Source organism: Oncorhynchus mykiss, chromosome 8, assembly GCF_057628025.1.
Source record: "Oncorhynchus mykiss isolate SJ-2025 chromosome 8, ASM5762802v1, whole genome shotgun sequence".
In the NCBI taxonomy this organism is placed as follows: Eukaryota; Metazoa; Chordata; class Actinopteri; order Salmoniformes; family Salmonidae; genus Oncorhynchus; species Oncorhynchus mykiss.
The window spans coordinates 57,470,085-57,484,668 of NC_143029.1; the positions used below are offsets into that span (position 1 = coordinate 57,470,085).

Genomic DNA, 14,584 nt, shown 5'->3' on the forward strand with positions numbered 1-14,584 from the left:
GGCTCCCTTTCAGTGATGGGTTGTGAGTGGCTCTGTTGATGAACTTCTGGCCAATGATTGACTCTCTATTGTTGATTGATGTCAGCCCAGATATGCTGTTAACGTAGTGATTGCTGATGTATCTTAGTAGTCTGTAAGCCATTTTTATTGTCATGTTTTGGACTATCTGTAGCCGATTCATCTGCTGTGGTGAAGCTGTTACCCTCAATGAATGGGGAAGAGGTGTATTTATCCTGGGACACACCCGGGCCCAGGTGTGTCCCATTTCACTGACGACCCTCCCGGCTCCACCCACCGACATCCTATTAAGGAAAACAAGAGCAAAGAGAAAGAATTCGGCAGACAGAGTGGGAGGGTCGTCACAATTTCCAACAACCAATGAGCAACTCTGCTCTAAATCCAGCACATAACTTGAACATTGAGATTGCAGAAAAGCCCTTCTCTTTGGCAATGACAAGGAGTGGCAAGTGGAATGTTAGTTAAAGAGACCGGTACTCACACTATGTAAGCCATGCCTCTTCCCATACAAGGCAAGCCCACATTGGAGGAAGAACCGCCCAGGGCATAAACTTTAAAAAGCCTTGCTCAGGCAATAAAACGCATACTATCCTTTTCGCAAGCAGTAAAGTATGCTGGAGGTGAGTACATGGGCCGAGATATGTCCTTTAAACTGTCTTTTGTCCTAGTTCGTCAGTTCCCATACTGTTTTCCATTGGTTTGAAATGACCACATGCTTTATTTGGATTACTTAAAGCTTACTGCTCGAATAGTATTTTTCATTGGTTTGCTCAATGCTATGTCTGTTAACTTTCACTGTCTTAGCATGTGGCACGTTCAAGAGCCTAACTGAGAAATACACTATATATGCAAAAGTATACGGACACCCCTTCAAATTAGTGGATTCGGCTATTTTAGCCACACCCATTGCTGACAGGAACGGTACCTACCCCAATGCATAGTGCCAACTGTAAGGTTTGGTGGAGGAGTAATAATGGTCTGGGGCTGTTTTTCATTTTTCGGTCTAGGCCCTTTAGTTCCATTGAAGGGAAATCTTAACGCAACAGCCTACAATGACATTCTAGACGTTTCTGTGCTTCCAACTTTGTTGCAACAGTTTGGGGAAGGCCATTTCCTGTTTCAGCATGACAATGCCCCTGTGCACAAAGCGAGGTCCATACAGAAATGTTTTGTTGAGATCGGTGTGGGATAACTTGACTGGCTTGCACAGAGCCCTGACCTCAAACCCGTCAAACACCTTTGGGATGAATTGGAACATCGACTGTGAGCGGGCCTAATCTCCCAACATCAGTGCCAGACCTCACAAGTGCTGTTGTTGAATGGACACAAGTCCCCACAGCAATGTTCTAAAATCTAGTGGCAAGCCTTCACAGAAGAATGGAGGCTGTTATAGCAGCCAAGGGGGGACCAACTCCATATTAACCCCCATGATTTTGGAATAAGATGTTTGACGAGCAGGTGTCCACATACTTTTGGTAATGTAGTGTATCTGCAAGTGGTACATTTGTAGGTGGTAATAATGGTTATTGATATAGCCATTGAACATGTGCTTGCCTTCAAGGGTGTTTATTAGTGTTTTATTTGGTCTTTTTTTAGATGGGTGGGAGGCTATGGACCATCCAGCTGTTAGTTCAGACTCTTTGTTTGACATCAGTTGATGCCTTCTCCAATGGAAAAGTGACTGAAGCCTGTGGGAGTATGATGCCAAAACATGGCCATGCCCCCAATACCACCCACTCTCCCTACACTCTGGCTGTCAATGTCACTGAATTCAGTTCTGGAGATTACATCCAAGGTAATGATAACAGTTTGTTAATACAAGAGGAATATATTCAGAAATTCTCAGACGATGGGAATAGAAAGCTTCTTAAATTGTTAACTCCAATGTAATCAGGGTATTTCAGGGTGTTTCCAAACAGAAGTAGAGGTTTGTCAATACATTTCACATCGTCTGATTTTTTTTCAAAAGCTCCTGTGCACAATAATCTGAACAGAAACATGCTAGGATCAAAAGAGGATGTGAATAATCCAGAGGACTAGACATCTGCCCCTTTATCAGCATTTTATTCAGTTTTGTTCTGGGTCCAACAGAAGCACACTCCTACACTGTCTTGTAATGTCCCTAGTTACCATATCTGGAACAACATACTTTGAGGGATTCCTGCTCGAGGCTCGGAATGCATCCAATCCGGACTCTGCCGCTGTCGGCTCCTTCATCCTGACCAATCCTAAAACCACACAACTGTTGCAATGTGGCCACACTCCGGTAGGCCTACTTACCTTTATGCCAATGCCTTTATTTTCATGTGACTCGGAATGAGTCCTTTACAATGACCTCAGGTTACACATGGCCTCAATACTCTCCATTTCTTGCAATTTATTATAGTTATTTTTATTAATTTTTTTGCTATTTAGGATTCAGCTGTCAGTCACACAAGTGATGCCAGACAGACACAAATCGTGGTAATCTGGAAAGCTCCCCAAAACTCACCCGCCGCTGTCAAATTTCTGTGAGTGTTTAGAGTCCATCTGCATTCCCTGTCTCATACACGCATTTCCATGACATGCTATGGTCATTTACAATCTACAGCAAAAAAAAATATATCCTGAGTGTACAGTTAACAATGCATTTGTGTTTCTGAATTAAGTGTGACCGTAGTGGCTCATTACAAGACTTTCTGGGTGAAAATCCCCGGTCCTGTTGTGTCTCAGAGTGGGGTAACTCCCATCCCACCTAAACCCACCACACCTTCCACTACCATAAAGACGTCAACTCCCTCTGTGTTGCCCAGACCAGTAAGTCATACAGTGCATCTGGAACGTATTCATACCCCTTGAGACTATCTACATTTTGTTACGTTACAACCTTATTCTAAAATGTATTAAATTGTTTTTTTTCCTCATCACTGTACATACAGTACCCCATAATGACAAAGCAAATTTAGGTTTAGACATTTTAGAAAATGTATTTAAAAAAAAAAACACCTGAATGTCATATTTACATAAGTGTTCAGATGCTTTACCCAGTAACTTGTTAAAGCACCAGTGATTACAGCCTCAAGTCTTCTTGGGTATGATGCTACAAGCTTGGCACATCTGTATTTGGGGAGTTTCCCCCTCCAGCTCTGTCAGGTTGGATGGGGAGCATCACTTCACGGCTATTTCCAGGTCCCTCCAGAGATTTTAGATCAGGCGCAAGTCCAGGCTCTGGCTGAGCCACTCAAGGACATTCAGAGACCTGTCCCCGAAGCCACTCCTGCGTTGTCTTGGTTGTGTGCTTAGGGTCATTGTCCTGTTGGAAGGCGACCCTTTTCCTCAGTCTGGGGTTCTGAGCGCTCTGAAGCAGGTTTTCATCAAGGATTTCTCTGCTTTGGTCCCTTGATTTTTCCCTTAACCTGACTAGTCTCCCAGTCCCTGACACTGAAACATTCCCACACCATGATGCTGCCACCACCATGCTTCACCTTAGGGGTGGTGCCAGGTTTCCTCCAGATGTGACGCTTGGCATTCAGGCCAAAGAGTTCAATCTTGGCTTCTCATCAGACCAAAATCTTGTTTCTTATGGTCTTAGTCCTTTAGGTGCCATTTGGCAAACTCCAAGCGGGCTGTCAAATGTTTTGGTACCCTTCAGATCTGTGCCATGACAAAATCCTGTCTTGGAGCGCTATGGCTAATTCCTTAGATTTCATTGCTTGGTTTGCACTGTCAATATGTGGGACATTATATAGACAGGTGTGTGTGTGCCTTTCCAAATCATGTCCAATCAATTACATTGTCCACAGTTGGACTCCAATAGAAACTAGGGATGCACGATATCATGGAACATATTGGAATCGGCCGATATTAGCCAAAAATGCCAACATCGGTATCGACCCAATATCTAGTTTCATGCCGATGTGGAAGAAAACGATGTCAAAGCTGATGTGTATACCTACATGACGTAATGACGCCACGTAAAATGTTGCCCTACACGTGCAACACAGCATTCCTAACCTAAACCAGTGTCTGCTGTGTGGATCAAGCAGCAGTCAAGTTGAGCAGTCATTTGGAAGACTAAGACAATTTCAGCGAGACAACTCAAATGCGAACTCCATTAACACCAAGATAATGGAATTCATTGCCCTTCACAATCAACCGTTCTCTTTCGTAACTAGTCGCACACCGGTACACACTAAGGTTGCCTACCGGAGTGACACAGTAATTGCGTCACTGCTACTAGCTTCACGAAATACTATGGAACCCTGTTTGGGTCTTTTCGTGTCAAAAAACATGCACGTCAAATAACACTTTGATGCATTAAATAAGCCTTTAATTTGACACTTCAAATAACAGTTCTATTATAAATATAAACAGTGTACGTTACTGTCGGTTTCTCACTGTCTCCTTTATTGAATCCTCCTCCTGTCTCAGTTCAGCTCAGTGGGCTGTGGCCAACAGAAGTCCTGCCTGTTGGACCCAGTGGGATGTGACCCGGAAAAAGATCCATCGTGCTTCTTCCTGTCGTTTGCCCCCAAGGGTCAGACTGTGGTGTTTGAGCTCAGTGGGCCCTCAGATGGCTACATTGCCTTCGCCCTCTCCCATGACACATGGATGGTAAGTTAGCATTGGTTGATAACTTGCTAGATAAGGTACTGTAGCATTTGGCTGTAACAGTGTGCTTTTCCTTCCTTCCTTATTCTGTTGATAGGGGGATGATGACATGTACCTATGTGTGAGGGATGACAGCTTGGTGGATGTGAGCGCAGCTTATGTCAAAGGAAGGTCCTACCCACAGGAGGCCTCTGAGGTGAAACCCCACAGTATATGACTTGAATTGTCTCTCCTATAGACCTACCTGTTAGGGTTCAATATTTTACAAATGTTCCATCCAGAGAATAAATCCCCTTTGTCCCAGGTAACCCGGTATTTCCCGCCAAAACCGGAAGCGCCATTCAGAAGCATTATAAATAGGCCTATGTCTGGATTTGATTAGCGCTTTGATTGAACTTTCAAGCCTGACGCTACCTGAGCGATACATTGATGAGCCCTACATTAAAAACATTTCATGAGACCAAGCCCAAAAAAGACCAAATGATTGTCCAATATGTATGTGAAATATAATGGGGCCTATTTGTATGTTTAGTAGGCTGATGCATATATACTTTTCATAATCATTCCCCTGATATTATCCTACCCTCTTTCTCTATTGTTGCTTCATTCCTTACTTGCTTTCAATAGTTAAATGACATACCTTTTTGATTTCCTTCTCTTCAATATTCTAATGACATCCTTGAATGATATAGGACGAGTTTGATGCAGAAGGCGTTCACTTCTCTTCACGAAGATTGAATGGTTATGGGTTTGACTAGATGACTGCTATAGCTTAACGCCATCGTGCGTTCGCTCTTCTTTCAAATTACCGGTGACTTCTATTGGCTGCTGTTAACATTCAGCAAACAAGATGTTGCGTCCCTCTTTTGTAGTTTATTAGCATAAATGCAACAAACACAAGTTCAGCAAGCTATTCTAGTCAAGCTTTTCCTGCATGGGACTCAACGTTAAGGAGAGGCAGATGGCTATAGACATGCCATTATTTCCTTTTCCTATAGAATGTTCTTACAGATGTGGCCTGGAGATTGGCGGATGGAGTCATTCAGTGTCGGTTTCGTCGACAAGTTCTTGTCCCACAGGACCCGACCCGGTTTAGTCTGGACGCACAGTACTACCTGTTCATGGCATACGGTGAAGCTGAAAACGGTGAGTTGCAATATGATATACAATCATGGTATGGTTTTGTACCTGTCCAATATGGCTACCAACAATATGATTTTTGCATTCTGCCCTTTGTTGATCAGATTTGAGCATACAGGTGTAGATTGGACCTGTGATATAGTTTTATTGTAAACCTCTTAAGCCCTGTTTCCATTGGGGCCAAATTCGAGCTGTTCAAATGGAATTCTCAAATTCGCGCTGGTTCGGGGGAAACCTGGGCCAGCACAGCCCATTTTCACAACTGGTGCCAGCTCAATTAGAATTTGAGCTAGTGACACCTTTACTATGCAACCACCAGCTGATCACTGCTGAATGCTGACACAAAGTATGTCAGTAAAAAAAAAAAAACTTTCAATTGGACCAGTGATAGTTTTTATTGTAGTAGTGTGTTGGGGTACTAGAAAGGTCTTCCACACATTTTAATAGCTCTCTAATTACTGTACAAGGAAGGGCTGTATTGCAAATTGTTTCCTTTATTACATCCATTAGCAGATTGTCTTTTGCATACATCTACATATCTTTTACACTACATCATACAATATAAATGCAACTTCAGATCCGGTTCTTTAGGCTCTAAGCTCCCTGACTTTACTCTAGTTATCGCCTAGCTCACAAAAATGTCATGTCAGTGTTTTCTGTCGACTCAGGTCAAGGATTTTGTGGTTTATGAGGTTGGCTGGTGTTATTGCCCTCGGCAAAGTCTCATAACAAATATTTCTTTCACATTTTTAATGACACCCACGCTTCCGCAACTGACTACCATGACAGTAAATGTCAAATCAAGTCTGTGTGTATATAGAATGTCTCAATCATTTTAGGTGCATTGTGAAGAAAAATAAAATACTTTTCACCTTAATGACCTGTTTATGACAAATGATAAGTGACAATATAGATAAGGTTGAGGGTCGAGGCAACGAGTTTAACACTGGCTCTGAAATGACTTCAAATTATGCTGTCACACAATAGCGTGCAGCCTTTTAATTGTAGGCAGTATTTATGTAGATGGAGTCTCCCCCGTTATATCCCACTGAGCACAGATGTCAATTCAATGTCTTTTCCACGTTGGTTTAACTTAATTTCATTGACATGACATGGAAACAATATTGATTCAACCTTAGTGTTCCCAGTGGGATGTCGCCTTCACTGATCTCTGTATGTCACTCATGGGGACACATTACCTATTTGAGAAGCCTGTAGCTACTGTAAATTACTTGCTGCTAACTCGTCTCTCTCTCAAACCATGGTTTTGAGGCGAGGTGCACAGGCATGGCCGCCAACCCCTCATATCCTCACAGCAGTCGGTCATCAACGGCCCAGCAGAGATTCTCAATGGCTCTCGATCACCACTTCTCATGAAATTTCACAGTGAGTGGACTGGAGACTGAAAATTATAGGCAAACAAATGTAGAGTTCTGTAACTACATAAAACCGACATTCAGCTCTATGCGCAATACTAACTCAATATGTCATGTCGGACGTGTCCACAATTTGATACATGCAGCATTTCACGACTTGATTTATGAATGCTTATGGCTCCTCTAAAAGTGTTGGTCTGATTCCCATCTGTAATACCTGCTATCTCTTTTGTAATATCAGGCGTTCTGATGTTAATTGCCTGGATGTTGGCTGGAAGCACGGGTACTTTCCTAGCCAGCTACTTCAAGCCTGATTGGCCAGAGAGAACACTGTTTGGTCAGAGAATTTGGTTCCAGGTATGTGACAAACTGAAGGTCGTCTGTACATATGTCACTGCTTAAAGGTGATAAGCATCAACGTGTCCTGTGTTTGTCCAGGTGCATCGAGGGTTGATGATATTAACAGTGCTGCTTACCTGTGTGGCCTTCACTCTTCCCTTCATCTACAGAGGTGGTTGGAGTAAGGTAAGCTAGTAAGCATTAGCACACAAAATCCCTCTTATTCTGCCTCATACCTGTGACATTATACACTGCCTTAACCTTGTTTAGCCAGCAGAGGGCATTGCATCTTGTTGTCGGATGAGGAGATTTTGAGTGCCTGACTATAATGTAACTGTCATGGACTGATTCAACCAAATCTATTTAAAAAAAATATATAAAAAAAAAACTGACTCGATGGAGGAACGTAGTCAGAAATCCTGATGCATGTCTTGCTCGAGCTGTGAATGCAACTGCTTCACCTCTGCTGCTCACAGGCAATGTGTATTGGAAGAGATTTCTGAATGTTCTTTGCCCAGCATACACCCCTCCAACCAGACATGCTTTATCTACTAATTTGCTGGATGCAGAGTTCAAGTGAAGGAAAGCAGTTAGGTCAATTTAGGTAGTCTGGGTAAAAAAGTTGTTTGCTTGCATTGAGGGCTTTAGTGTTTAATACAGAGCGTTTTGTCTTTCTGGTGTCTGTCTCCAGCATGCTGGGGCCCATCCCTACCTGGGATGTACTGTACTAGCCCTGGCTCTCCTTCAGCCTATCATGGCCACTCTCAGACCTCCCCCTGACTCCTCCAGGTAAAGCCCAATTGACTACCAACTGTACTCCATACCGCAATGGAAGATTCTAATGCTGGAAATGCTTTGCTAAACTGCTCGTAAACATTATTACGTAGACCTCATGCTAAACAATTTATAATACACACATTTGGTGATATTGAAAAATATGTACATTAACAAATTATTTTGATCATGGCATAGGTTAAAAACAAATGAAGTGCCACCATTACCCATACAAGTAATGGCTGGATTTATATTGACTCTGATGCCCTTGTTTTCTCTATCCATTCCATGGCTGTGACATAAGTGTTATTCTATTATTAGCCTGTATTCCTACCACTGAGCTGTTCTTTCTTTGCAGGAGGTGGGTGTTTAATTGGCTGCATTGGGGAGCTGGCACTGTTGCTGAGATTATGGCTGGTTAGTCAACCTTCTGGAAATTCTTTTCTTTTAGTACATTATTTGATAGTCACGCTAAATAACCTAACACATACAAAGTCCTAATTTTGTCTTATTGAATGTTACTGAGTAGCTAGCTGAGGATCACTTCCCATTGAGTAAATCCTGTTTTGGGCCAGGAATTTTTCCTGACCATGTGACTTTACCAGGAAAAGCTCAGGGTCCTATCTATAACTAGTGGTGCATTCACGGGCTGTCGGAGTTAACAGAAATATAACGTTTTACTTGAACAACCCTCAAGTCATGTCAAGATTAGTTTTTACTTGAGTGGCTGAGTTTCATTTCACCACTGACATCTCACCTTTTCAACCAAAACATGACGACCAATCAGTTTCACAAGCTTATCCATGTGGATAATTAAGATAGTTTGACAGTATTGTCACACTAGCTTACTGTATTATTAGCAATGTTAGCTAACTTTTTAGCTAATTGTTCCGACTTCTAAAGCACTTGAACACAATCATATCGGACTTACAACTTCCTTTTTGGGAGGTTTCCCACTTCCGACGAGCATGTGAATGCAGCATTGGGCCCTGAGTTTTCCTGGTCCGGTCACATGGTCAGGGAAAACCCTTATCCTTTAACATGTGATACACTCTTCCTGTTGTGATGCAGTGGTGGCCATGTTTTTGGGGATGGGCCAGCAATCTGTGCTCCTGCCTCACTCCTGGCGCCTGGTGGTTCTGGCTGGGTTCCTGGCATGGGTCGTTCTCTTGAGGGTGCTTCTTGGGCTCCATAAAAAAGGCTACATTAAAACACGTAAGGAATCGGTTTATCTCCATTAGTTGTGACATCAGTGAAGTTTTCTTTTTATAGGTGACAAGTTGACTCTTTCATCCAACTTTGATGTGCAAATGCATTACTTCCTTGCTATATGTCAACTTTTTGAGTTCTTGAAATGAGCAGTTATTCACACATGATTAGTGTGTGTGTATCTAGTTAAGACGATGCACATCCTCCCATTTACTTCATAACAGGTTATACAATGCATTCGGAAAGTATTCAGACCCCTTGACTTTTTCCATATTTTTTTACGTTACAGCCTTATTCTAAAATGGATTCCATAGTTTTTTCCTCTCAATCTACACGCAATACCCCATAATGACAAAGCAAAAATGGATAAAACATTTTATGGGGCAAATTGTCTGTATGTCTATGTCTGTGTCTGTATGTATGTAGTCTTGAGACCCTTTGCTATGAGATGCGAAATTGCGCTCCGGTGCATCCTGTTTCCATTGATCATCCTTGATGTTTCTACAACTTGATTGGAGTCCAACTGTGGTATATTCAATTGATTGGACATGATTTGGAAAGGTGCAGACCTGTCTATATAAGGTCCCACAGTTGACAGTGTATGTCAGAGCAAAAACCAAGCCATGAGGTCGACGGAATTGTCCATAGAGCTCCAAGAGGATTGTGTCAAGGCACGTATCAGGGGAAGGGTACCAAACAATTTCTGCAGCATTGAAGGTCCCCAAGAACACAGTGGCCTCCTTCTTAAATGGAAGAAGTTTGGAACCACCAAGACTCTTCCTAGAGCTGGCAAACTGAGCAATCAGGGGGGAAGGGCCTTGGTCATGGAGGTGACCAAGAACCCAATCGTCACTGACAGAGCTTCAGATTTCTTCTGTGGAGATGGGAGAACCTTCCAGAAGGACAACCATCTCTGCAACACTCCACCAATCAAGCCTTTATGATAAAGTGCCAGACAGAACCCACTCCTCAGTAAAAGGCACATGACAGCCCGCTTGGCATTTGCAAAAAGGATAGGGTCTAGTTTCTTGACGTGCCCAAAGTAAACTTCCTGTTACTCAGGCCCAGAAGCCAGGATATTCATGTAGGAAACACTTATGTTTCTACAACTGTTAAAATAATGTCTGAGACTGTAACAGAATTGATATGGCAGGTGAAAAACAACCAGAATTTGAGGCCCCAGGCTCTTATGGAAAGCTATTGTTCCTATGTAATGCCAGCTCACAGTTTGCAATTTCTATGGCTTCCACGAGATTTCAGGCTTGTTTCTTAAAATGAGCAAGAATTGAGTTTTAGTGAAGAGGGCACCGGAACAATATCAGTCTTTCGGCTAACTACTCATTTTACTTTCCTATTGAACATATTACTTTTTGTATGAGATATTATAGTTTATTTGCATTTTAGGGTACCTGAGCATCACCGGATGTTGTCGACAGGTCTCCTGCTAAAGTGTACTGTACACATTTCATTACATTTTTATATATTGCTACTAAAATGAAATCACATATTTTATATTCATTTCAAACAACGGCATTAGCATGAGAACTTACCAGTCCAAAACGATGTCCTCTCGGTTCAAAAAATATTCCTCCATTTGGGAATCGCTAAATGAATCGTCCTCCAATCTGTCTCACTTTCCCAATCAATTTCTTCTAAAATAGTGTACATCTGTATCTAGACTTAGATTTAGCTTTCCCTGACTTAGTCACCATACTGATTTGATATACTGTATAAACAGCTGAAGATGCGCTTTACCAAAATAATGCTGTGCTTAACATGCGTGGCTCCCTTCTGGTGTGACTCTTCAATGGCGAATGACCCTCTTTACGCCGGAGTTTACTACATGGGTTGGTCTTCCAACACAAACATTACATATTGCCGTTTACCTCAGCTCATTGGCGATCTACCCAGCTAGATTTCAAGACTATCAGTGGTCACTGGGTTAAAATACAGTCAATCAACGAAACAGCGGTCATATCATTGGTGCACAATGATGTCATTACTTGTCTTCAAATCGGTTTCTTTCAGTCGATACGTCCCGAGAAATGACCCATCACGTTTGGTTGTGTTACAAACCAGTTGATTGCAATGAAACCAAACATGACTGGATAAAGTCACGTTTGGTGTGTATGTACATCGAATGTGTCGTCAAATGGAATGAGACGGAATTCACGACAAGTGGTTCACAATGTTTCATGTTAGGCTATTAAAAATGGATTTTATCAAACAAAAGACCATTCATTGTGTAACAATGAGCATTGGGATTGCAAACAGGAAGATTGTTAAATGTAAACAATTTATTTCATTGTAATTTGTGCTTTTGTTATGCCTGTGCTGGTTGAAATAGTTTTTCTTTTTATGGGGCTTTGTTCTCAGATAAATGCATCGTATTCTTTCGCAGTAAATCCTTTTAAATCTGACCGCAGTTGGATTAACAAGATTCTAGGCTTTCGTTGAAGTTGGACAAGTTTTGATAAGAATCTCTTGGTTAACAGTATCAAAAGCCCCAACAACACCCCCTTTGTCCATCTTGGACTTCACATTTTCCAGAAGAAAGCAGACTTGAGACTGTAGTCGCTGCCAAAGGTGCTTCAACAAAGTACTGAGTAAAGGGTCTGAGAACGTATGTACTGTAATTATGTTTCAGTTTTTTTATACTGTATACATTTGGAATGTATAAACGTGTTTTTGCTTTGTCCATTATGGGGTTTTGTGTGTAGATTTGAGGGGGAGAACTATTTTATAAGGTTGTAATATAACATGTGGAAAGTCAAGGAGTCTAAATACATTGCAGTCGGAAAGTGTGTGTGAATAGCCCATATGCTATATTCCTTCAAGGTAAATATTTCTTTCCTGTTTTTAGGATTTTGTGACTTTGTTTCCAAAGCGAGTGACACTGATCAGCAACGGATTCTTGCTGATGACTCAGAGGACAGCACTTGGGTAAGGCCATAAGCACAGATTTAAGGGTTTATCTCTGACGCTTTAAAGTAATTTGAAGTGTGAAGGCCAGTAAGAATTCAACTTTGAAGCCAGATGTAGTTTTAAGATGAACACTTTTCTTGAACATGTTTTTATGAAGTCAGCTTTGTCTGATTTAGACCCTGTAGAAGCTATTTGATTGTTCAGGAGTAAATGTATGGGATTTACTAGCAACTGCTGGTCCAAAGTAATCTTGGCACCCAGAACCAAATCAACTGCTGGTTTTTTAGCTACTCATTTGCTATTAAGGCTGTCATGACAGATTGGTGCAAAATGCCAGTTTGTATTTGTCTATAATATTGTGCACTTTTGACAACTTAATATAATGGGGTTTTTTCTCTCTTCTTCCCCCCCCACAGGATGCATGGTTCAAAATTGTTGCCCTTCTTGCCTTTGTTATTGGGAATAGTGGGTTCCTGATCAGCTTCATTCACACCATCAGTGGATTGTGATGAATCTGTGAGAAGGGCCATTCCATGGTACATGACAACTCACTGTCTGGTGGAGGAAAGATGGAGGATCCTGATTCTTATTCAGATCCAGGCCACAGGCAGATCAAACCACTGAACCAGATCTAAAGCTATAAATGGAATGATAGGGAATATATATATATACAAAAAAATACTGGATAGATTATCCATTTCACACGCACATCAAAAGTATTTCTGCACTATTGATTTTGCACGAATGTTCTTATCCCAACTTCTCAGGAAATGCAGTTGTACACTCAGCAGCCAGTTTATTAGGTATACCGTCCCGTTCACGTGGCCGTGGCTTAGTGTGTATATACTGTAAAGCAAGCAGACAGGCATCGAGCACAGGAGGCTGCTGTGGGGAGGACGGCTCGTAATAATAATGGCCTGAACCGAGCGACTGGAATGGTATCAAACACATGGAAGCCATGTTTGACGCATTTGATACCGTTCCACTAATGCCTCCAGCCATTACCACGAACCTGTCCTCCCCAATTAAGGTCCCACCAACCTCCTGTGGCATCGAGGCATTCAGTTACTGTTCGCCTGAACATTCGAATAGGCGAAACGAGTGACCTGAGCGTGGTATGATTGTCAGTGCCCGGCGCACTGGAACCAGTATCTCAGAAATGGCTGCCCTCCTGGGCTGTACACACACACACACGTGTCTAGGGTTTGCCGCGATGGGGGCGACAAACAAACATCCAGTCAGTGGCAGTCCTGTAGGCGGAAACAGCTCGTTGATGTAAGGTCTAAGGAGAATGGCAAGAATTGTGCAAGCTAACAGGTGGGAGACAAACCATGGCGCAGTACAACAGTGGTGTGCAGAATGGAATCTCGGAACGCAAAACTCGGCTATCCTTGTCACGGATGGGCTATTGCTGCAGACCACCACTCCTTTCAGCTATAAACAACTCTTCATTGGGCACGTGATCACCAACACTGGACAATTGACGAGTGGAAAAAATATTGCCTGGTCTGAAGAATCCCGGTTCCTGTTGTGTCATGCTAATGGCAGACAGGATTTGGCATAAGTAGCAGAGTCCATGGACCCATCCTGCCTAGGTGTCATCGGTACAGGCTGGTGTAGGGAATGTTTTCCTGCCATGTGTTAGGTCCCTTGATACGCTGTGGCAGTTGTTGCTCAATTGGTATCTGAACATTGGTCAGGAACAAACTCAATAGAGCATCTTTGGGATGAGATGGCACGGGCTGTTCGCAGCATGAATGTACCGCCATCCAATCTACATTAACTCTGATGCCTTCATGTCAGCATGGACCAACATCCCTGTGGAACGTTTGACACCTTGTAGAATTCAGGCGTTCTGGATGCAAAGGGGGGTCTGACTCGGTACTAGATGGGTGTACCTAAACTGTCCACTGAGTGTGTAATGCATTTCAATACTCGATACAGCCTTGTCCCATGAGTTCATGTTTATTACATTACATTTTATCTGCAAAGTGTTGCTGAATATATGTAAGGGAGAATGCACAATTCATTCCCACAATGTTAATGAATAATTACATTCACTTTGTTCATTTTATGTTTCCAAAACAGAAATTATCCTGTAGTATAATATTGTTAAATAAATAACTTTCCAAATGTAACTCCCTTCCTGTGGCTGTACATTTTATTGGATTTACAGCTAGCTTCCCAATCAATACACACTGACAGGCACATGC

General features: G+C 42.2%; 1 protein-coding gene across 1 annotated transcript; it reads left to right on the plus strand.

The window, feature by feature from the left end:
- The first annotated feature begins 449 nt into the window (after positions 1 to 449).
- On the plus strand, positions 450 to 14,509 carry frrs1a (ferric chelate reductase 1a). The gene is made up of 16 exons (XM_090182066.1): positions 450 to 638; positions 1,615 to 1,813; positions 2,145 to 2,284; positions 2,434 to 2,528; positions 2,667 to 2,814; positions 4,429 to 4,611; positions 4,706 to 4,804; positions 5,607 to 5,754; positions 7,021 to 7,134; positions 7,366 to 7,481; positions 7,563 to 7,649; positions 8,155 to 8,252; positions 8,596 to 8,654; positions 9,309 to 9,452; positions 12,310 to 12,389; positions 12,788 to 14,509. Exons 1-16 carry the CDS (start codon positions 630 to 632, stop codon positions 12,878 to 12,880), a joined length of 1,812 nt encoding a protein of 603 aa, XP_090038192.1. The 5' UTR covers positions 450 to 629; the 3' UTR covers positions 12,881 to 14,509.
- The last annotated feature ends 75 nt before the right edge of the window (positions 14,510 to 14,584 follow it).

Coding starts and splice junctions, on each gene's coding strand:
- frrs1a (XM_090182066.1), top strand. Junction 4,805..5,606: donor ACCCACAGGAGGCCTCTGAG/GTGAAACCCCAC, acceptor CTTTTCCTATAG/AATGTTCTTACAGATGTGGC. Junction 8,655..9,308: donor TGTTGCTGAGATTATGGCTG/GTTAGTCAACCT, acceptor GTTGTGATGCAG/TGGTGGCCATGTTTTTGGGG.